Raw genomic sequence first — 24,825 nt, 5'->3', positions numbered from 1 at the left:
GTATGCAATCCGGCATTCCCTTCCACTACATAGTTGAAGGTAAATCTAAAGGTAATTGAATATGAAAATTGTATAATGTATGGCCAGCTTAAGTTATATAGTTTTGGATGATTACATAACAGTATACTTTTGGATGATTACATAACAGTATACAATCACATTTGCCGAGCACTTTTAAGTTATCCATGAATTTATGGATACTATGTATACATCTGTGTTTGTTTGATACATGATGGTTTTTTGATACATTGGTCTCAGATCTTTGTGACAGCTTGGTCTACTTATGAATAATATAGAGTCCTGCTTAAAGTAATTTGTTTTTAATGGAGTTCTTTTTGTAAGTATTATTATGTTCTGAATACAATTTATACACTTTTTTCTTTCTATTGCAAACATTATGCACCAGTCCTAAGCCCATTGTATGCTCACTTTTCTATTCATATTTCTTAGTATTGCTGAACTGTTGTTGGTGTGCCCCTAATTAAATAGTTAATGAGGAATTTCTAGATAGATAGATAGATAGATAGATAGATAGATAGATAGATAGATAGATAGATAGATAGATAGATAGATAGATAGATAGATAGATAGATAGATAGATAGATAGATAGATAGATAGATAGATAGATAGATAGATAGATAGATAGATAGATATTTTTTGTCAAAACAGTGCGGGCCATTAAAGTAGAAGTCCAGGCTAGAACTAACTAAGCATAAAATTGCTCCCACCCCACTTCCAGCTCCTAAACTAACTACCCTGTAGAAGGAAGATGCTTATACCTTTTCTCAGGGTGCTCCAATTCAGTCTCCCAGTGGCCAACTTCAAGGACATCTGACAACTAATACCCCATAGTAAGCCTAGGCATTCTATTCGATCTGTTGTTGGCGCTATCTCTTCTCCATTGAAGGTGGCCACAGGGGAGATCACGTGACCGGACCAGAGTGCTCTGAAAATAGGAAAGTATAAGCATCTTCCTTCTACAGGGTAGTTAGTATAGGAGTTAAAAGGGGGTGGGACCTGTTTTGAGCATAGTTTGTTCTAGCCCAGACTTCTAGTTTAAGTGTTTTAAACAGGTTCCTGTAGGCAAATAGAGCAGAGCCATACGTTGAAGCAGCTGGAAAGGTGACCTTTTGTATTGACCTGCTTGTTAAAAGCACAAGTTTAATTATACTTTCAAAGGCCGAGTTTACCTTTAAATAATTCTATCCTTTCTTATATGTTTAAGCAAGCTAATTGTCAATTCCCTGCCTAAAGCGGTTGTAAAGGTAATTTTTTTTAGCAGAGAATGCACTAGGGCAGTGATAGCGAACCTTGGCACCCCAGATGTTTTGGAACTACATTACCCATGATGCTCATGCACTCTGCAGTGTAGTTGAGCATCATGGGAAATGTAGTTCCAAAACATCTGGGGTGCCAAGGTTCCCCATCACTGCACTAGGGTATAAAACATTCTCTGAACAGGATCCCCCAAATACTTATGCTCTATTCACACACAGGCGATTTGAATTGTGGGCAGCATTGCCACGATTCTGCCCGTGATTTCGGGAATCGGGCAAAATGTGGGATGCATTTGCAATGCCATTATTACCTAATGGGACCCTGTACACAGAGCAGGTGTATATAACATATTTATTTAAAAAAAAAAAATAACGCTTACAATCACTTTAAGACTAAATACCTGCATAGATGTAAATATACAATGCAAACGCAAAGTCTACTGCAGTTAACCACATACTGTTTTGTGGGTATTGATCTTTGACCTAATATAAAGAACAGCAATACATTTGTCCAAATAATTTAAATAGATTTGTAGTAAAAGCAGGACCAGATTTACCATTGGGCACAGTACACGTGCATATAGGCAACAGAGAGAAAGAGGCAGCTTTTTCCTGTTTAGTAACTGGCCGAGAATTATTGTCCCATTATCAGCACAAATACATTAATTTTATATAATCTCATTTACGTATTGTTACAATGTTATACACCAAGTTAAAACCAGTAAAACAAGAAAATACTCTAAATGGAAGAAGTGACCTTAGTAGAGGGGTGTTGCTTTGAGAACCTACCAGCTCCAGTGATGGAAATCCATCCTGAAACAGTATAAAACTGTAAATGTGACTGGTGTATCCTTTGCCGCATTTATAAAACACATTCACCAGGAAGATTCACCTGATCACTCACCAGATCAGATGTAATGTGAGGGCCTTTTTTTTTTTACAAGGCCTCTATTTCACTTAAAAAAGCACAAATTGATCTACTTTAAAATGAGAAAAAATGTGGATGTGCAAGGGACTCTTCCTTTTAAATGGGTTTTAATATAGTACCTGATTTACCAATGAATGTTCAGTGAATGCCACATTCATTTTCTTATAAATCTGTCATTTACAATTTTTTGCTGAGGCTAATAATAAAGATTTATTTAATTTTTTACATTTGAAAAATATGTTCTAGTGACATTTTTATATCATGTATACCTAAATTATAAGGAAATCATCATATTTACATTTCAAATACTGTGTCCCAATTTGACAATATTTCATTTAAAATAACTTAACCTTTTTGTCTTTCTTTCTTTTCCATAAAATGTGATATATACAAATACTTTGTAATATTTTAATGTAGGGAGTGCCTTTTGGACACAGCACATTCCAACAAGGACCATTTAGACATGTGTTGGCGGCTGCCCATTTTCTCCAGCATGACGGAAACTTCCATGATATGTGGTGGCGCGGAAGGTATAGGAGTGGCCTCGCAGCGACCCATCTTGTTGGCTGGTTTGAAGTTTGTCTTTACAGCCAAAAAACAAAAGAAATCCATTTCTGTAGTTCTTATTCATCCATCCATAAAGGAGTGGGTTGGCAAAGGTGGAGCACATAGCAATTACATGAAAGATAGAATAGAGAAGCTTGTATTCTTGAAAAACAAGGCCATAGTCCAAGTCTATAGCCACCTGAAAAACATGGAAGGGAAGCCAGCAGACTGCAAATAAAACCACCATCATCACCAACATCTTAGTTGTGTTTTTTCTTCGTTGGTGTGTTTCACTTCTGGGTGTTGGGCTTATATGATTCTTTAGCTTCAGCCAGATCCTGATATAGCAGTAACATATTACAACCAGAGGCAGGATGTATTGCAGAAGAAGCATTGACAGACTGTAGATGGCTGCATCCCTACTGTTATTTGAGGGCCACTTTTCCGTACATACAGTTATTGTGAGATTTATGGTTGGTAAATCCTCGTATCTATACTCTCGGAAGATAGCAAGGGGAATAGCAAAGACGGAAGCTGCCACCCATGTGATGGTGATAATTAGGAAGCTAAACTTCTTGGAGATTCGGCTATTGAGGTGGAAAACAATGCACCAGTATCTATCTAAAGCTATGACAACCAAGGTGAGAGTGGAGACGTTGACACTCATAGCCTGGGCATAAGGAAACAGGTGACAGAGTACTAAGCCAAATTTCCACTCATCCATCAGCGTGTAGACCAAGGTAAAAGGCAGGCACAGACTGTCCACCATGAGATCTGCCACTGCCAAATTGGCTATGAAATAGTTTGTTACTGTCCTCATGTTTTTAAATTTTACAATCATGTAAATGACCAAGGAATTGCCAACAAGGCCCAAGAGAATAATTAAGGAATATGCTGTAATAAGAATCACCTGAACTCCCAGAATATTGGTGCTGTCCATCATGATGCTGGTCCCATGGAAAGACTGTATGGGGTTAAGTGTACTCTTTGAATGTCCCCTCTTTGAGCCAAGTGCCTGTGTCATGTTGGTTTGCTTTATTGTTCCCATTTTTGCCAAAAACATCCCTTGGTTTTACCTAGAACTGAATGAAAAAAAAATTATAACCATTAAACAGAATATGGAAAGCAAACATTGAAATGACACTTGTCTCTATGTCTTTTCACACTACTATGACAAGAAAATCTTTACTGAATATGGCACAGAAGTATGGTTATAAATGTAACATGCAATGTTTGACACCAAGGCTAACGGCCTTATTATGATGGAGGAGCATGGTGTAGAACTGGTTGCACTATGACCACATATGATGACATACATTATATTAGTACAAGTTTTGGAACGGCTGCCTTTACACCTACATGAACTTTAATGGCATCCAAGTCTTTGCCCGTAGGGTTCAACATTGGCTCACCCTTTACAGCTATACCAGCTTCAACTCTTCTGGGAAGGCTGTCCACAAGGTTTAGCAGTGTGTCTGTGGGAATGTTTGACCATTCTTCCAGAAGCGCATTTGTGAGGTCCGGTACTGATGTTGGACGAGAAGGCCTGGCTCACAGTTTCTGCTCTAATTCATCCCAAAGGTGTTCTATCTGGTTGAGGTCAGGACTCTGCAGGCCAGTCAAGTTCCTCCACTCCAAACTCACTCATCCATGTCTTTATGCATCTTGCTTTGTGCGCTAGTACGCAGTCATGTTGGAAAAGGAAGGGGCTATCCCCAAACTGCTCCCACAAAATTGGGAGCATAAAATTGTCCAAAATGTCTTTGTATGTTGATGCCTTAAGAGTTCCCTTCACTGAAACTAAGGGGCCAAACCCTACCCCCTGAAAAAAAAAAACCCACACCATAATCCCCCTCCACCAAATGATTTGGACAAGTGCACAAAGCAAGGTCCATAAAAACATGGATGAGCAAGTTTGGGATGGAGGAACTTGACTGGCCTACACTGAATCCTGACCTCAACCTGATAGAGCCCCTTTGGGATAAATTAGAGCAGAGACTGCGAGCCAGGCCTTCTCATCCTTATCAGTGCCTGACCTTACAAATGCGTTTCTCGAAGAATGGTCAAACATTCCCATAGGTAAATTTCTAAACCTTGTAGACAGCCTTCCCAGAAGAGTTGAAGTTGGTATAGCTGCAAAAGGTGGGCCAACTCAATATGGAACCCTACAGACTAAGACTAGGATGCCATTAAAGTTCATGTGCGTGTAAAGGCAGGTGTCCCAATACTTTTGACAGTATAGTGTATTTGGTCACTGTTTGACTTTATTTACCTGGACCCCAATTTGACAGTAGATTCGTTCTGACAATTATTATCAGATTACATCTAAAATGACAACCATAATGGTATCATGTAGGGTTAAAACTTTTTTTTTCTATTTCTAATATTTTAGAAGCTTGAGAATCTATTGGAAGTGAGGGGAAATCTTCTCAGTGGGAACATAGACAGTTGCAAACACTTGAAAAATGAAGATAGGAGGCACTGGATCCAAAGGTAGATTAATCCCACAGCATGGGAATAAACTGTATTGAAAAATATAAGGAGGAGACTTTATCTAGAAACCCATTGGTTCAGGAGACTGGTTGTTAAGGAGGTTATCTCATTGTAAAACATCAAAAGGATAGCCCAATGTGTTTCACAGGTTCTAACAGGAATCAGAGCTTAAAAGTGCTCATGGAAATTCTGGATGGTTTCAGGAATGAATAAGTGAAGGTTATTATAACATTTAAAATCTAAAGACAATAAGCTGGTTCCAGAAGCTAAAAGCAAAAGTTCTGATAAAATTGTGACAGAAGCGTAAATCCATCCCCACAGTAAAAGGGTTGTTATAGTTAGACTTCTACTTACCACCTTTTTCTGCCCAAATGCTGGGCCATTCAAATTGGCTTCAGTACTTGCCCACCTACTCTTACTTTCCAGGCATTGAGGCAGCCAATCATGGTGATTGGTCAAAATAAATCAATGAAGTTGGGAGATAGCAGACAAGCTGCCTGATCAGAATGGCCCGGCATTTGGTGTGTAGACTTTAAAAACACAAAAGCTGCAGAAAGATATAAAGTGACACGGTAATTAATTTTACCAATTATAAAAAATATAATTCAATCTTATTTGAATAAAAACATTTTATTTTGTTTGCTACATTTTTTAAGAATGGATGAGGAAATAATTTGTGGCTCAAATGATTGTATGTGTTAAAATGTCTCTATTTAAAACCACACTCCTAAGTCCAAACTTAATTGTAGGTCTTACTTCGAGCTCTTGCTTCAAAACTCAGCTTGGATGGACATTACCTTTAATCCGGAACACAAAATGGCTACAAGAGTAGACATATTAACTTATTAAGTATTATTTTTTTAGCTGTAGTGGCAAAACATACAAATATTTTATTATAATGTGAGAACTGAGATTTATGAAAATTGATGAAATCTGCAGGGAACATGCTCAGATGTTTAATAGAAATATCTTAATTCACTTCACAGCTTGTATAAAAATCATAAATTACTTCTAAATTAGAAGTATAAATGTCTTCAAATATATGCAAATACTATTCACAATTATCACTAAAGAAATAGGGATATTAAAGCTGAACTCCTTTGAAAACCAACAGAAAAATTACTTTGGGACTTGGTGCCACTTTCAACTAGCAATACAGAACACCAATATGTTGTTAAAAACAGTTTAACAAGTTTATTATTATTTAACATTTCATAAAAAAAAAAAAAAAAAAAAAAAAACACCATAAAAGATGTCACAGAATATCATGTACATATGTATAACAATATATATTATATGAGGACCACTGATAACCTAAACCTGCTTATCTCCTGCTTAGGACTTACCCACACATATCTTTTGCCTATGATTATACTATTCTTTCCATCAGATTATTCATTAAATATACAATTGGTATATTTTATTCCATATCCAGGTAAATATCGCATTGTTGAACGCGTTAAGCAGGATTCTTCATCAGGAACTCAGAGGCGCTACAGTATATGGAATAATACATATAAAACCTATATCTGTTATCATACAATGTCAGTAAATCAAATATATTATTGTTGCTAGTATACACATACTAGAATACACGTTCTAATGCATTTGTTGTGGCATCAAGATAAAAGATGTCCCCCTAGATAGGCTGCAATCTACAGGGATCAAGTGCAATACATAATCATATTAGTCTCAAAACACTCCCATAGATAAATAGAAGGTCCTACCATATGACGATTTCCTGCAGAGATTTAATTCAGTGTCAGTTTGAATAGGGGATTTATTTCTGCCAGGCAGATATCACACTATTCCTGCCCTTTTATTTAAATGACCGGTGACTCCTGGCCAGTAAATGAATAGGGCCAGGCGACATCATTGGTCACTGAGGAAGGGGAGGGTGCTTGTAGAGAGGGAAAGTCTAGGCAGGGATGAGCTGTCTTGCTGAGTGTGACATCTTTGTGGAGCTTTTTATTTTATGTCTTAATACTCTTACTGCTTTCTTCATAATGACTTCTTAAGACTAGCAATTTAAAGAGAATGTATATATATATATATATATATATATATACGTATATATAGGCAGGGCGCCACTGTTTAATATGGCAGCCTGAGGGGGTCAGCGTGGGAGAGGGGCAGGGAGAGGTGCACATTTAAACCATACTGTCCAGGTCAGGACAGACAAGACAATAGCCAGACTTGTATAAAGTACTCGAAATTTCTACTTGAGTAAAAGTACAAGTGCTCGATCAAAAAGTGACTTGAGTAGAAGTGGAAGTGCTCGCAGAAAAAGTTACTTAACCACTTGCCTACTGTGCACTTAAACACCCTTCCCATCCAGGCCAATTTTCAGCTTTCAGCGCTGTCACACTTTGACTGACAATTGCGCGGTCATGCTACACTGTACCCATTTGAAATTTTTATCATTTTTTTCACACAAATAGAGCTTTCTTTTGGTGGTATTTAATCATCTCTGGGTTTTTTATTTTTTACAAAAAAAAAAGAATAAAGACAGAAAATTTTGAAAAAAAAAAAAAGTTTTTCTTATTTTCTGTGAGTAAATTTTGAAAATAAATTTCTCTCCTTCACTGAAGGGCGCTGATGAGGCGGCACTGATGGGCACTGATAGGCTGCACTGATGGGCACTGATGAGGCGGCACTTATGGGCACTGATGAGGTGGCACTTATGGGCACTGATGAGGAGGTACTAATATGCCGCAATGATGAGCACTGATAGGCGGCACTGATAGGTGGCACTGATAGGTGGCACTGATAGGGGGCACTGATAGGCGGCACTGATGAGCACTGATAGGCGGCACTGATGAGCACTGATAGGTGGCACTGCTGGGCACTGAGAGGTGGCACTGCTGGGCACTGAGGTGGCACTGCTGGGCACTGAGAGGCGGCACTGGCGGGCGGCACTGCTGGGCACTGAGAGGCGGCACTGATGGGCACTGGCGGATGGCACTGATGGACACTGACGGGTGGCACTGATGGGCAGCACTGATGAGCACTGATGGGCAGCACCATCAGTGCCCACACTCAGTGCCCATAGTGCTGCCAGTCAGTGCTTATCAGTGCCTAGATGAGCAGGCACTGATGGGCACTGACTGGCAGCACTATGGGTACTGATTGTGGGCATTGATGGGGACACTGATGGCGGGCACTGTGGGCACTGATGGGGGGGCACTGTGTATGTTTTTTACCTTGTAGTAATCAGGGCACTGGTGATCAGTGCCCTGATTACATGTCTCTTTGTCCCTGGCGCTGTGCAGCTCTCCCTCCTTCCTCACACTGCAGGCTCCGTGTGAGGAAGGAGCGCCGGCGATGAGAGATGATCTCATATGTTTACATATGAGATCATCTCTCATTGGATGATCCGATCACGTGGTGAATGGCCGCTGTGATTGGCCATTCACCACGATCTGTGATCGGCCGTGTCCAAGGGACACGGCCGACACAGATTCTCCCCGCTGCGTGCTCGCGGGAGCGCGCGGGGGGCGTGTCACTGGGAGGCCGTTTAAAAACGGCCTCCCGAAAATTCGAGTCCGTGCTGCAGCCGTATATAGGCTGTAGCGCGGATGGCAAGTAGTTAAGTAGAAGTACTAAAGTATTCAACATTTTTTTACTTAAGTATTGCAAGTAGTTTTTTAAAAAAATTTGCTACTTAAGTACTAAAAGTAAAAAGTACCAGTAGTTTTGAAAAAAAAATTCTACTCAAGTACTGAAAGTAGAAGTACAAGTACTGTGTTATGTAGTTATTAAAGAAAGAAGTCAAAAGTTTGAACATCATATTGTTTTTTATTATTTCAAATGATTAACCTGTGTTTGTTAGTAGTTTCTTGATGCACTTTAAGCGCTGTAGCACCATTTATTTGTTTGTTTCATATTTTCTTTTTATTGGAAAGATTTGGTATAGCAGCTTTTATTATATACAGCCTTTATTTTTGTATGCGCTGATTTATAAATGACATTATACACATTTTTTTGAGCTTTATGCAATCTGCCATCTACTGTTCTGGCAGTGGTAATTTTTTTAAAAGTAACGAGTAACTATGCAGCACAAAAAAAAAATATCAGAGTAGAAGTATCGAAATCATCGAAAAAATGTAGTGAAGTAAAAGTAGAAGTAGGAGAAAAAAATTATACTCTAGGAAAGTACAGATACCGCATTTCGGTACTTAAGTACAGTACTTAAGTAGTTCTACTTCGTTACTATACATCTCTGACAATAGCCTGTGAGAGATGTAGCAGTCAAGCTGACAAATGCATTTTGTGTGTGAGCGCTGAACTGTGTGTTGGATGGTCTGGAGGACCAAATATGAGGACTGAGCAGTAAAGCTGCAAAGGGAACCAAGAGGCTGAATACTTTTTTTTGTCGTATTGATGGCAATAACCCCCTGCATAGGATGCTTTTCATTTGTGAACTTTTGCTTTCCTTTAAACAAGAAAAAGCCCTAAAACATACTTCTGGCATGGAATAAACTCACTGTTTTGCACTACCAATGAGCTACAAAACCCCCAACTTGTCACAATATATGCATATACTCTATACAGTATATGTATATATACTCCTGCAGAAATGTTTATACAGTACCCTAGGTCTTTCACAATATACATTTCTGTTTTGAAAGATGTGATTTTTGTAACCATGTAAGTTATTGGCCCAGGAGTGAGACACCTTGAATTAAACGCTTGTGACCGTATAACCTAACGGCGGAAAGGTGTCCTGGCTGCGCCAGATCACATACCTAGTACATGATCTGACACTTGCGGGTAGGGGGCGCGCGTGCTGCTGGCGACCTGCCTGTGCTGTGTTTAAACACAGCAGATGTCGATTACCAGGCGCTGACCAATGGATTACTACCAGCCCCCAGCGATCATCATGAATTTGCACAGGACAAGGCTCTGCCTCTGTAAACAAGGCAGAGCCCTGTACTGTCAGCAGGGATGTAATAGATTTTCTTTCCCCCCATAGCAGGGAATAAAATCGATTACTTCCCCTAGTAAAAGCACACAATAGAACAAGGCCTTACCTCAGCCCTTGCTATATTTCTTAGGCCCCTTTCACACGAGCGAACCGATCAGATCCTCCTGTCAGCTTTTTAGGTGGATCTGATTGGATCCCCCATGCTTTCCTGGGGCAGCGGATGTCAGCAGAGACATGTCCGCTGACACCCGCTGCCATCCGCATCCAATCCTGTCTGTGAATCCAGACGGATGGAAACCCTATTTTCCATCCGTCCAGGGGATCAGATCGGATGGGATCGGATGAGAGCGGACAGGCGGTCCCCTCTCATCTGATTCCCCCATAGAGATGCATGGGGCTCTGACATCTCTCTCTCCGCACACAGAGCGGAGAGGGAGCTGTCACCTTCCTGTTCAGCAGGGATCTGTGTTTACGATCCCCTGCTGAGCACCACGGATCCGCCTACGGAGGCGGACCGTGTGAAAGAGCCCTTAGAAAGCTTCAGACTTCCTGGTATATAGATTTGCGATGGAGAAACCAGTAAGACACAGGAAGGAAATTACCAGCTGACCTTAACCTCCCTGGCGGTATGATTCTTTCGGTGCTGAAAGCGGTACCATTATTTTGCATGTAATTCTTAAGAATGAGCAGCCCAAACCAACTATTTACATATGATTTTTTCTTTTACTGTGCGTTCTTCTTTATAACATCTTGGGTATGATAACGTTTGAAACACAAAATCATAAATTATAATATAATAAAAAACTATAAATAAGTTAAAGTATGTATGTATGTATACATATATATATATATATACTGTATATATATATATATATATATTTACGTATACATAATATATATATATATATATATATATACGTATATATATATATATATATATATATATATATGTGTATATATATATATACAGTATATACATAAAAAGTACAGTAAAACTGCAGGAAAGCGCACTGGAGGGCAAACTAATGTGAATTTATTTTATTTTGCATTGTATCAGTGTGTTTGGTGTGTTTTACATTTGAATTTGCCGCTGGTTCCACCCCCCTGTGAACTTCACGTTGCAGGAGACGGAAGCCGGGGCACACAGAGGATCCGGAGGAAGATTCGCCACCACACACCGCCGGGATACATCGCTGGATCCCGGTGACAAGGTAAGTAACCCCTCTACCAGGATCCAGCGATCTTCCTAGCGGTACCCCGAGTGTATCCAAATCCGGCTTTAAACTTCTCCACAACAGTATCTCGGACCTGCCTGGTGTGTTCCTTGATCTTCACGATGCTTTCTGTGATTTAAACGGACCTCTGAGACTATCACAGTGCAGGTGCATTTATACGGAGACTTGATTACACACAGGTGGATTCTATATATCATTATTAGTCATTTAGGTCAACATTGGATCATTCAGAGATCCTCACTGAACTTCTGGAGAGAGTTTGCTGCACTGAAAGTAAAGGGGCTGAATAATTTTGTACGCCCAATTTTTCAGTTTTTTATTTGTTAACAAATTTGAAATATCCAATAAATTTCGTTCCACTTCATGATTGTGTCCCACTTGTTTTTGATTCTTCACAAAAAATTACAGTTTTATATCTTTATGTTTGAAGCCTGAAATGTGGCAAAAGATCACAAAGTTTAAGGGGGCCGAATACTTTCGCAAGGCATTGTATGTCTGCATGCTTAACTCTCTGGAGCCGCGGGTGGGACACCCCTGATGTAGTGCAAGGGCCTGCCCGTTTGGATACAGAGTGATTGGATAGATAATGTCTCCTCCTATTCCATAGTTTTGGTAAATCTAAAGGAGATTGTACAGAGATTGTGAAGCTGTGACCAAGTTTTGAGAATGACACAAATATTCATTTTCACAAAGTCTGCTGCTTCAGTCTTTTTAGATCCTTTAGACAGATGTTACTGTGGTATACCGAAGTATAATTACAAGTAGAGTTGAGCGACGGGTTCGGCTGAACTTAAAAAAAGTCCGGGTTCGGGACCCGAACTTAACCCGAACTTTAACCTGATCCCGAATCCCATTGAAGTCAATGGTGACCTGAACTTTTGAGCACTAAAATGGCTCTAAAAAAACATGGAAAGGGCTAGAGGGCTGCAAATGGCAGAAAAATCTTCTTAAGAGCATGGCAAGTGCTCTGCAAACAAATGTGGATAGGGAAATAACTTAAAATAACATAAAAAACATAAAAATAAAAAGAATCATCTTGATCTAGGAGAACGAAGCCCATATGGAGTAGGAGGTTGAGGTGGCGGTGGATGTGGCGGTGTAGGTGGAAGCGACAGTGGAGGAGGACGAGGTAGCCAACACTGGTTTTTGTTTTTCATTTTAAATTTCTTTTTAAATTAGGGTACACCCCAAAAGAGTGAGGAAGATCAAAAATACAACAATGGCTGGGTAAGGCCGGAATACATGTCTATTCTGCACAAGGTACGGACAAGTCCTGTGGGATCCATGCCTGGTTCATTTTATGCACCCACCGGGTGATAGTCTGAGTGTGTTCACACACCACGGGCTTAAAAAAAAACAAAAAACAGCTGGTGGTCCTGGTTGTTGTGGCGTGCCGACAAAGCTTTTCCACATTTCATACAGTACATGCTAACCCTGCCTTCTGAGGTGCTGGTGGTGCCCTGGCTGCGTTGGCGATCTCCTCCTCCTCCTCTGCCTTCACCTTGTGCTTCCACTGTGCCCCCGCTGTCAGGTGGGAATGTCACCAGCATCGCTTCTCGACCTTTCGGCTAAGATCAAGTGTAGTATCTGTTGTTATCAGTTATCTGGGTGCCACCCTGCTGTGAACATGGTTCCTCCTCCTCATCCTCCACCTCGTCATCCTCCAGAACTGTGCCCTTGCTGGACAATTGTGTACCTGGCGTTTGTGGGACCCACCCTCTGAGCCACTTGTGAATGACTGCCCTGAAAGCCTTGGAAATGATCACTGCTCCGGATGCGGAGGCGGTAGTGGATGAGGATGAGGCAGTGGAGTAGGAGGAGTTAGGAGTCAAACAGGTTAGTAACAGGAGTCAAACTCAAGCGCCCTGCAATCCTCGGTGGTGGAAGGAGATGTGCCAAACAAATTTAAAGGGTGTATCTCACAGTAACATAATCAGCAAACACTGCAAAATTATAAATTTTCCCCTAAATGCATGTTTATTGAATAGCAGAATAGAACAACAGTATCCAAAGGGTGTATCTCACACGTACAGATACAGACTAGGCCGCAATTTAATATTTTTTCCCTGAATAGGTTTATAATCAGCAAACACTGCAAAATTATAAATTTTCCCCTAAATGCATGTTTATTGAATAGCAGAATAGAACAACAGTATCCAAAGGGTGTATCTCACACGTACAGATACAGACTAGGCCGCAATTTAATATTTTTTCCCTGAATAGGTTTTTATTGAAAAGCGGAATAGAACAACAGTATCCAACGGGTGTATCTCACAGTAAAATATGCAGACTAGGCCGCAATTTTTTTCCCCCTAAATGGGTTTTTATTGAAAAGTGGAATAGAACAACAGTATCCAACCGGTGTATCTCACAGTAAAATATGCAGACTAGGCTGCAATTTTTTTTCTTCCCTAAATGGGTTTTTATTGAAAAGCGGAATAGAACAACAGTATCCAACGGGTGTATCTCACAGTAAAATATGCAGACTAGGCCGCAATTTTTTTTTCCTAAATGGGTTTTTATTGAAAAGCGGAATAGAACAACAGTATCCAACGGGTGTATCTCACAGTAAAATATGCAGACTAGGCCGCAATTTTTTTTTTCCCTAAATGGGTTTTTATTGAAAAGCAGAATAGAAGAACAGTATCCAATGGGTGTATCTCACAGTAAAATCTGCAGGCTAGGCCGCATTTTTTTTTCCCTAAATGGATTTTTATTGAAAAGCGGAATAGAACAGTATGCAACGGGTGGATCTCACAGTGAAATATGCAGACTAGGCCGCAATTTGTTTTCCCTAAATGGGTTTTTATTGAAAAGCGAAATAGAACAACAGTATCCAACGGGTGTATCTCACAGTAAAATATGCAGACTAGGCCGCAATTTTTTTTCCCTAAATGGGTTTTTATTGAAAAGCGGAATAGAACAACAGTATCCAACCGGTGTATCTCACAGTAAAATATGCAGACTAGGCCGCAATTTTTTTTTCCCTAAATGGGTTTTTATTGAAAAGCGGAATAGAACAACAGTATCCAACAGGTGTATCTCACAGTAAAATATGCAGACTAGGCCGCAATTTTTTTTCCCCTAAATGGGTTTTTATTGAAAAGTGGAATAGTACAACAGTATCCAACGGGTGTATCTCACAGTAAAATATGCAGACTAGGCCGCAATTTTTTTTTCCCTAAATGGGTTTGTATTGAAAAGTGGAATAGAAGAACAGTATCCAACGGGTGTATCTCACAGTAAAATATGCAGACTAGGCCGCATTTTTTTTTTTCCTCTAAATGGATTTTTATTGAAAAGTTGAAAAGCAGAATAGAACAGTATGCAACGGGTGGATCTCACAGTAAAGTATGCAGACTAGGCCGCAATTTGTTTTCCCTAAATGGGTGTTTATTGAATAACGGAATAGAACAACAGTATCCAAAGGGTGTATCTCACAGTAACGTATGAATGAAAATTTTTTATTTTTCCCCTAAATTGTTGATTTTTGAATAGCAGATTAGAACAGCAGTGTCTAAACACTGTATGTCACGGTAAAATATGAAGGAAAAAAGTTTTTTTTTAAAAATCCATATTAAGCAGACACATATGCACTGAGCTTGCATTACATGGCTGCTACACGCCGCACGCCTAACAGGTTGGATACTGTTTTTGTTCTATTCCGCTATTGAGTAAAAAAAACCCATTTGAATGAAAACCTGAAAAATAATTTTTTCCCCTTAAATTGTTGATTTTTGAATAGCAGATTAGAACGGCAGTGTCTAAACACTGTATGTCACTGTAAAATATGAAGGAAAAAAGTTTTTTTTTTTTAAATCCATATTAAGCAGACACATATGCACTGAGCTTGCATTACAAGGCTGCTACACACTGCACGCCTAACAGGTTGGATACTGTTGTTGTTCTATTCCACTATTGAGTAAAAAAAACCCATATGAATGAAAACCTGAAAAATATTTTTTTCCCCCTTAAATTGTTGATTTTTGAATAGCAGATTAGAACAGCAGTGTCTAAACACTGTATGTCACTGTAAAATATGAAGGAAAAAATTTTTTTTTTTTAAATCCAGATTAAGCAGACACATATGCACTGAGCTTGCATGACATGGCCGCTACACACCGCACGCCGCCCACCTAACATACTGATAAAAGTTTTTTTTTTCTCCCTTCTCCTCACTGGGCTCAGGTCAGGGCAAAGAGATTGTGCACTGCACCCCCACACAATAAAATTGATGTAGATCGCTGTCTGATTAAAGAAGATTCTTCCTATTCTTTCCCTGAAAGCAATCTCCAGCCTGCCCCTACATTAATCTCCTATCTCTCCCTCAGCAGCATCAGGAACCTCTCCCTACAGTAGTTAGAGTAGAGTGATGTGCGGCGCTACGTGACTCCAGCTTATATAGAGGGTGGGTCACATGCTGCACTGGCCAATCACAGCCATGCCATTAGTAGGCATGGCTGTGATGGCTTCTAAGGGCACACTAGTTAAACACTTGTTGATTGGCTGCCCTGCAGCTGTTGAAACCATGCCAAAACATTAAAACCGCGCCAAAACATGAAATAAAATTACCGAACAACAGACTGGATCCCGAATGTACAGTAAAATGTTCGGGTCCATGTCCGGGTATCGAACACCCAAATGTCTGGTATGATCCCGAATAATACAGTCCGTGTTCGCTCAACCCTAATCACAAGTATTTCATAAGTGTAAAAGGCTGTTATGCAAAGAGTAAATATTTGCAAGGTTGACACTTCTTTTTCAGGACCTCTGCAATTCGACCTGGCATGCTGTCAATCAACTTCTGGGCCACATCCTCACTGATGGCAGCCCATTCTTGCATACTCAATGCTTGGAGTTTGTCAGAATTTGTGGGGTTTTTTTGTTCACCCGCCTCTTGAGGATTGACCACAAGTTCTCAATGGGATTAAGGTCTACGGAGTTTCCTGGCCATGGACCCAAAATTTTAATGTTTTGAGAATTTGCTCTCAGAGGATGCTTTTGCACCATTCTTTATTCATGGTTGTGTTCTTAGGCAAAATTGTGAGTGAGCCCACACCCTTGGCTGAGAAGCAATCCACACATGAATGGTCTCAGGATGCTTTACTGTTGGCATTACTCAGGATTGATGGTAGCACTCACCTTTTCTTCTCCAGACAAGGTTTGTTCCGGATGCCACAAACAATCCAAAACGGGCTTCATCAGAAAAAAATGACTTTACCCCAATCCTCAGCAGTCCAATCCCTGTACCTTTTGCAGAATATCAGTCTGTCCTTGATGTTTTTCTTAGAGAAAAGTGGCTTCTTTGCTGCCCTTCTTCACACCAGGCCATCCTTCAAAAAAGTCTTCGCCTCACTGGGAGGGCAGATGCACTCACACCTGCCTGCGTCCATTCCTGAGCAAGCTCTGCACTGGTGGTGCCCTGATCCCGGAGCTGAATCAACTGTAGGAGATCCTGGCGCTTGCTGGATTTTCTTGGGCGCCCTGAAGCCTTCTTCACAAATGCAGTGGAAATGTTTTTTTATGGGATTAAGTTAATTTTCATAGCAAAGAGGGACTTTGCAATTAATTGCAATTCATCTGATCACTCTTCATAACAGTCTGGAATGTATGCAAATTGCCGTAATAAAAACGGAGGCAGCAGACTTAAAAAAAAATGTGTCATTCTCACATATTTTGCCCATGGCTGTGCAATCAGATTGTATAGTGTATGTCCACCTTTATACACCTAAAATTAACTATTTGCACTTTCAGTGCCATTAATTGTTAATGTCACAGCAAACATATTTTGCCACATGAAAAAATGAGTGACAAACTCAGCAAAACACACAGTAAAAACATCATAAGTAGACATGGTCTGAGCACCCCCCCTGTTCGGTTCGCAGCAGAACTCACGAATAGGGTAAAGTTCTAACCCGAACGGCAAACCACATTGAAGTCTATGAAAGCCAAACAGGAAAAATCAAAAGTGCTCATATTAAAGGCTTAAATGCAATTGGCCATAAAAGGGGTATGGGGATTCGGGCACTGCCCTGGGGGACATGTATCAATAAAAAAAAACATTTTTAAAAATGATTGTTTTTTCAGCAGCAGTGATTTTAATTATGCTTAAAGTGTAACAATACAAATTAAAAATTCCTTTAAATATAGTGCCTGGGGGGTCTCCTTAATGTGCTTGTAAAGTGGCTCATCTGTAGCATTCATAAAACATGCTGCAGCAAAAATGACATTACTAAAGCAATAAAACAAATAAAATCCCATTTAAAATGACTCGGTTACATTTGTTGGCACCCGGTTATTGAAAGAATAAAGGATTTTAGGGGGAACCCAAAATGTAAAAAAAATGGCCCATAAAATCTTGAACCCATAACCATACCAGGCTGCATGCCTTCAACATAGGGGGTGGGTGCTTTGTGGGCTATGCCCCCCCCACCCCAAAGCACCTTGTCCCCATATTGATGGGGACTAGGGCCTCATCCCCACAACCATGGCTGGTTACATAGTTACATATAGTTACATAGTACTGATGATGCTGTTGTCCTTAGCAAACTCTACGATATAGTCCCTTATCATCCCCTCCAGAAGTTTACATACTATTGATGTCAGACTGACAGGCCTATAATTTCCCGGTATATGCCTCTGACCCTTTTTGAATATCGGAATCACGTTTGCTTTCCTCCACTCCCCTGGTACATCTCCTGTCCTAATACTGTCCGCAAAGATCAGGAACAGTGGTCTGGATATAACCTTACTGAGTTCCTTGAGTACTCTCGGGTGAACGCCATCCGGGCCTGGTGATTTGTTTGTGTTAAGTTTATCCAGCCTTTCCCTGATTTCACCCTCTGTTAGCCATAGTGGCAAGTCCTCTGTATTACTACTAACCATACAGTCATGGTCAGTGTACCCCTCCATTTCCTGTGTAAAGACTGACGAGAAAAAAGCATTCAGCACGGTTGCTTTTTCAGTGTCCTCTGTAACCATCCTCCCATCATCGTTAATTATGTGTGCAATATGCTCTGCCCTAGTTTTTTTGCTGTTGATATACTTAAAGAATTTCTTTGGGTTTTTTTTACTATCCTCCGCTATTTGTCTCTCAAAGTCTATTTTAGCCATCTTGATTTCGTGTTTACACTTCCTATTTGCCTCCTTGTATTGGTCGAAAGCCAATACTGTGCCCTCTGATTTATATTTCCTGAAGGCCAATTTTTTTCCCCTAATAAGTTTTTTAACTCTCCGGTTTAGCCAGCCAGGTTTGGCTTTGTCCCTTCTAAATTTATTTCCCATAGGAATGCACTGCAAGATGCCTTTGCTTAATATGTTCCTAAAGCATTCCCATTTTTCCTCTGTGGTCAGGGATCCCAGGGTTCGGTCCCAGTTTACCCTTTCTATCAACGAGTACAATTTTGGAAAGTCTGCCCTTCTGAAGTTAAGGGTTCTTATGTTCCCCACTTGCCCTGCTATATTTTTATTTACGCTAAATGTGATCATCCTGTGATCGCTAGAGCCAGTGGCGTCGGCAGGGGGGGGCTGACCGGGGCTTCAGCCCCGAGTGTGCCCCCAAAAAGCCCCGGATCTCGTGTGGATCGTTTTTAATTAATAGCCCCGAGTGTCAAACATGCTCCTCCTTCCTTCGGCTCTCAGCTCACCTCAGCGCTGCAGTCAGAAGAAGACGGAGGGGGGTGGAGGCGGAGCCAATGCAATCCTCCTCCTCTCCTCATGTGACAGCAGAAGAGGTTCTCGGAGCGGAGGAGGATTTCAAATTCCTCTCCTTGCCGCCTAGCATTGGCTCCGCCTCCACCCCCTTCGTCTTCTGGCTGCAGCGCTGAGGTGAGCTGAGAGCCGAAGGAAGTAAAGCAGGGGGGGCGAAGAAGAAGAATGTGAGTGCCGGGGGGGGGGGGGGTTGAGAAAAAGAAGAATGTGAGTGCGGGGGGGAGAAAAAGAAGAATGTGAGTGCCGGGGGGGGGAGAAAAAGAAAAATGTGAGTGCCGGGGGGGGGGGGGGGGGGAGAAAAAGAAGAATGTGAGTGCCGGGGGGGGGGGAGAAAAAGAAGAATGTGAGTGCCGGGGGGGGGGAGAAAAAGAAGTATGTGAGTGCCGGGGGGGGGGAGAAAAAGAAGAATGTGAGTGCCGGGGGGGGGGGGGAGAAAAAGAAGAATGTGAGTGTCGGGGAGGGGGGGGAGAAGGAGAATGTGAGTGCCGGGGGGGAAGAAGGTTAGTGCCTGAGGGGGGGGGGGGAAGAAGGTTAGTGCCTGAGGGGGGGGAAGAAGGTTAGTGCCTGAGGGGGGGGGAGGGGGAAGAAGGTTAGTGCCTGAGGGGGGGGGAAGAAGGTTAGTGCCTGAGGGGGGGGGGAAGAAGGTTAGTGCCTGAGGGGGGGGGGGAGAAGGTTAGTGTCTGAGGGGGGGGAGGAGGAAGAAGGTTAGTGCCTGAGGGGGGGGAAGAAGGTTAGTGCCTGAGGGGGGGGGAGAAGGTTAGTGCCTGAGGGGGGGGGGGAGAAGGTTAGTGTCTGAGGGGGGGGGAGGAGGAAGAAGGTTAGTGCCTGAGGGGGGGGGAAGAAGGTTAGTGCCTGAGGGGGGGGGAGAAGGTTAGTGTCTGAGGGGGGGGGGAGGAAGAAGGTTAGTGCCTGAGGGGGGGGAAGAAGGTTAGTGCCTGAGGGGGGGAAGAAGGTTAGTGTCTGAGGGGGGGGGAGAAGGTTAGTGTCTGAGGGGGGGGGGGGGAGGAGGAAGAAGGTTAGTGCCTGAGGGGGGGGAAGAAGGTTAGTGCCTGAGGGGGGGAAGAAGGTTAGTGCCTGAGGGGGGGGAGGAGGAAGAAGGTTAGTGCCTGAGGGGGGGGAAGAAGATAAGTGCCTGGGGGGGAGGAAGAAGGTTAGTGTCTGAGGGGGGGGGAGGAGGAAGAAGGTTAGTGCCTGAGGGGGGGGGAAGAAGGTTAGTGCCTGGGGGGGAGGAAGAAGGTGAGTGCCTGAGGGGGGAGGGAGGAGGAAGAAGGTGAGTGCCTGGGGGGGGGGAGGAGGAGGAAGAAGGTTAGTGCCTGGGGGGGAGGAAGAAGGTGAGTGCCTGAGGGGGGGAGGAGGAAGAAAGTTAATGCCTGAGGGGGGGAGGGAGGAGGAAGAAGGTTAGTGCCTGAGGGGGGAGGGGGAAGAAGGTTAGTGCCTGAGGGGGGAGGGGGAAGAAGGTTAGTGCCTGAGGGGGGGGGAAGAAGGTTAGTGCCTGAGGGGGGGGAAGGAGGAAGAAGGTTAGTGCCTGAGGGGGGGGGGGGAAGAAGGTAAGTGCCTGGGGGGGAGGAAGAAGGTTAGTGTCTGAGGGGGGGGAGGAGGAAGAAGGTTAGTGCCTGAGGGGGGGGAAGAAGGTTAGTGCCTGGGGGGGAGGAAGAAGGTGAGTGCCTGAGGGGGGAGGGAGGAGGAAGAAGGTGAGTGCCTGGGGGGGGAGGAGGAGGAAGAAGGTTAGTGCCTGGGGGGGAGGAAGAAGGTGAGTGCCTGAGGGGGGGAGGAGGAAGAAAGTTAATGCCTGAGGGGGGGGGGGAGGAGGAAGAAGGTTAGTGCCTGAGGGGGGGAGGGGGAAGAAGGTTAGTGCCTGAGGGGGGAGGGAGGTTAGTGCCTGAGGGGGGGAGGGAGGAGGAAGAAGGTGAATGCCCAAGGGGGGGGGGAGGGAGGAGGAAGAAGGTTAGTGCCATAAGGTTGTAAAAGACCCCCAATCAGTGGTGGCCGGTGTACAGAGGGCGCATGGAGTTCAATGGGATTTTTTTTGGCATCACCTGATTAGAGCCAGAGGCTCTAATAGGGCGATGCAAAGGGTGGACCCGGGGCGCAGAGCAGTGCGTCCCGATCCCACCCATTGTGTGACAATAGCGAATGAAAATTCGCTATTGTCACACCGATCCTCCTCCTGGCCAATCAGGAAGCGCGTCCAATACGCGCTTCTTGATTGGCCGCAAGGCAAACCCCTTGCCATTAGCCGAGGAGGAGGAGGCAGAAGCGAAAGGACTCGTGGAGACGCGCCGCCGGTCACCGGGACTCGGAAGAAGCCGCCCGCCGCCGCCGCTGCTGCTGGGAGGACTCGTGGAGACGCGCCGCCGGTCACCGGGACCGAGAAGAAGCCGCCCGCCACCGCTGCTGCTCCAGGTAGTTAAGGGGGCACACACGCTGATCTCTGCATTGGGGGCATGTATGCTGGTCACTGCATTGGGGGAATGGTATGCTGATCTCTGCATTGGGGGAATGGTATGCTGATCTCTGCATTGGGGGAATGGTATGCTGGTCACTGCATTGAAGGGGGCATGTATGCTGGTCACTACATTGGAGGCACACACTGATCTCTGCATTGGGGCATGTATGCTGGTCACTGCATTGGGGGCATGTATGCTGATCTCTGCATTGGGGGAATGGTATGCTGGTCTCTGCATTGAAGGGGGCATGTACGCTGGTCACTACATTGGAGGCACGCACGCTGATCTCTGCATTGGAGCATGTAGGCTGGTCACTGCATTGGGGGCATGTACGCTGATCTCTGCATTGAAGGGGGCATGTACGCTGGCTCACTGTGCAATGAAGGGGGCATGTACGCTGGCTCACTGTGCAATGAAGGGGGTATGTACGCTGGCCACTCTGCATTGAAAGGGGGCACTCTGGCCACTCTGCATTGAAAGGGGGCACACTATACCTTAATTACTGAAGGCCCCTTTCACACTTTTGCAACCTCAAAGTCACGCAATTTTTTACAGCGTTTTTTGCCGCAAAGCAATACCTATTACATTTTTCTGTTTGCGCCCCCCCCAAAAAAAAAAAATTTTGAGCACCAGCTGCCACTGTCCCAAATATACCTAGAATAATGTGCACATATTAATCTGCAAGTGTTCACAGATATGTATAGGTCAGAGTGTTTAACTGAAGAAGAATGATGTGCCATAGAACTGCTGATGTTGATGTATTTTTCTGCTCTGTATCTAATAAATGCATACTTTACACCCCCCTTTCCAGTACCCCCCAGAGCTCTTCAGGCCCCCCTCCACCAGTGCTCTTTAGCCCCCCTCCCCCAGGGCTCTTCAGCTCCCCACAGTGCTTTACAGCTCCCCCCCATGCTCTCTGACTCCCCCAGTGCTCTCCACCCCCCTGTGCTGCCTGGCTCCCCCCTCAGTGATCTACAGCCCCCACCCCAGTGCTCTTCAGTTCCCCCCCTCCCCCGTAATGCAATGCTTTCCAACCCCCCCCCCCATTTCTTTCCAGTGCCCCCCATGCCCTTCAGCTCCTCCTGTGCTCTCCAGCCTCCCTAGTGCTCTTCTATCTTCTATCATGTCTGCAGTCTCTTACCATCCCCTGTACTATGTCCGCAGTCTCTGACCATCTCCTGTATCATGTCTGCAGTCTCTGACCATTTCTTGTATCATGTCTGCAGTCTCTGACCATCTCCTGTACTATGTCTGCAGTCTCTGATCATCTCTTGTATCATGTCTGCAGTCTGACCATTTCTTGTATCATGTCCACAGTCTCTGACCATTTCTTGTATCATGTCCGCAGTCTCTGACCATCTACTGTATCGTGTCTGCAGTCTGACCATCTCTTGTATCATGTCTGCAGTCTCTGACCATCTCTTGCATCATGTATGCGGTCTCTGACCATCTCTTGCATCATGTCTGCAGTCTCTGACCATCTCCTGTATCATGTCTGCAGTCACTGACCATCTCTTGTATCATGTCCGCAGTCTCTGACCATCTCCTGTATCATGTCTGCAGTCTCTGACCATTTCTTGTATCATGTCTGCAGTCTCTGACCATCTCCTGTACTATGTCTGCAGTCTCTGATCATCTCTTGTATCATGTCTGCAGTCTGACCATTTCTTGTATCATGTCCACAGTCTCTGACCATTTCTTGTATCATGTCCGCAGTCTCTGACCATCTACTGTATCGTGTCTGCAGTCTGACCATCTCTTGTATCATGTCTGCAGTCTCTGACCATCTCTTGCATCATGTATGCGGTCTCTGACCATCTCTTGCATCATGTCTGCAGTCTCTGACCATCTCCTGTATCATGTCTGCAGTCACTGACCATCTCTTGTATCATGTCCGCAGTCTCTGACCATCTCTTGTATCACGTCCGCAGTCTCTGACCATTTCTTGTATCACGTCCGCAGTGTCTGACCATCTCCTGTATCATGTCTGCAGTCTCTGACCATCTCCTGTATCATGTCTGTAGTCTCTGACCATCTCTTGTATCATGTCTGCAGTCTCTGACCATCTCCTGTATCATGTCCACAGTCTCTGACCATCTCTTGTATCATGTCCGCAGTCTGACCATCTCCTGTATCATGTCCACAGTCTCTGACCATCTCTTGTATCATGTCTGCAGTCTCTGACCATCTCTTGTATCATGTCTGCAGTCTGACCATCTCCTGTATCATGTCTGCAGTCTCTGACCATCTCTTGTATCATGTCTGCAGTCTCTGACCATCTCCTGTACTATGTCTGCAGTCTCTGACCATCTCTTGTATCATGTCTGCAGTCTGACCATTTCTTGTATCATGTCTGCAGTCTGACCATCTCCAGTATCATGTCTGCAGTCTCTGACCATCTCTTGTATCATGTCTGCAGTCTCTGACCATCTCCTGTATCATGTCTGCAGTCTGACCATCTCCAGTATCATTTCTGCAGTCTCTGACCATCTCCTGTATCATGTCTGCAGTCTCTGACCATCTCCTGTATCATGTCTGCAGTCTATGACCATCTCCTGTATCATGTCTGCAGTCTCTGACCATCTCCTGTATCATGTCTGCAGTCTCTGAACATCTCCTGTATCATGTCCGCAGTCTCTGACCATCTCCTGTATCATGTCTGCAGTCTCTGAACATCTCTTGTATCATGTCCGCAGTCTCTGACCCTCTCCTGTATCATGTCCGCAGTCTCTGACCATCTCCTGTAGGATGTCTCCAATCTCTTACTCAAATTTAAACACATTGCTAATAGTATCAGCGATCTGTTTATGCCAAAGGTAGGACTGTGCAGGGAAGGCAGAGAGTGCAAAAGGAGGCACTGTGATTAGAGAGATGGGGGGGGGGGGGGGGGGCTGTGAAATGTGTACAATAAATATTCTTGAAAACATTACAAATTTTTTTGGGTGTTTGTACATTTTTAAGTTTGGGGGGTGCCAGATTTAGGATCCGCCCCGGGTGCCAAATGCTCTAGGTACACCACTGCACAGATGGCTGTGGGTGAGTGACGGAGGGCTGATTTTTGAAACCTTAGCCCATATTAGCCTTTTAACTTAATTTACTGAAACTGTACAAAGGCACCCTAAACCCTGTGGCAACCAATTAGAATTCATCTTTTGCTAGTGTGATGTCAGATAAGTAAATGCTGATCGGTTACTCTGGGTTGCCGCATTTTGCACTTAAAATTTTGCTTTGTGCACGGTTTCTTGAACAAGCCCTTGATGT

The 24,825-nt window shown here is 43.5% G+C and overlaps 1 protein-coding gene across 2 annotated transcripts in view; it reads right to left on the bottom strand.

Moving 5' to 3' along the window:
- Positions 1–2,205: 2,205 nt before the first annotated feature.
- Positions 2,206–24,825, bottom strand: part of LOC309554281 (neuropeptide Y receptor type 2-like) — a 140,665-nt gene continuing 118,045 nt past the window's right edge. The window contains exons 1-2 of one of the 2 annotated variants that reach the window (XM_082255926.1): positions 6,973–7,031; positions 2,206–3,834 (exon numbers count right to left, since the gene is read on the bottom strand). In XM_082255926.1, coding sequence (XP_082112052.1) covers positions 2,664–3,815 — 1,152 coding nt within the window. In that variant the 5' untranslated portion in view covers positions 3,816–3,834; positions 6,973–7,031 and the 3' untranslated portion in view covers positions 2,206–2,663. Of the gene's footprint in view, positions 3,835–6,972; positions 7,032–24,825 lie in introns of those variants that run through there. The other variant, XM_082255925.1, reaches the window with a different exon arrangement.

This window comes from Pelophylax lessonae (genome assembly GCF_965119305.1).
Source record: "Pelophylax lessonae genome assembly, chromosome: 4".
NCBI classification, from domain to species: Eukaryota; Metazoa; Chordata; class Amphibia; order Anura; family Ranidae; genus Pelophylax; species Pelophylax lessonae.
Note: the sequence above shows the minus strand (reverse complement) of the source record. Positions and strands in the feature narration are given on the sequence as shown.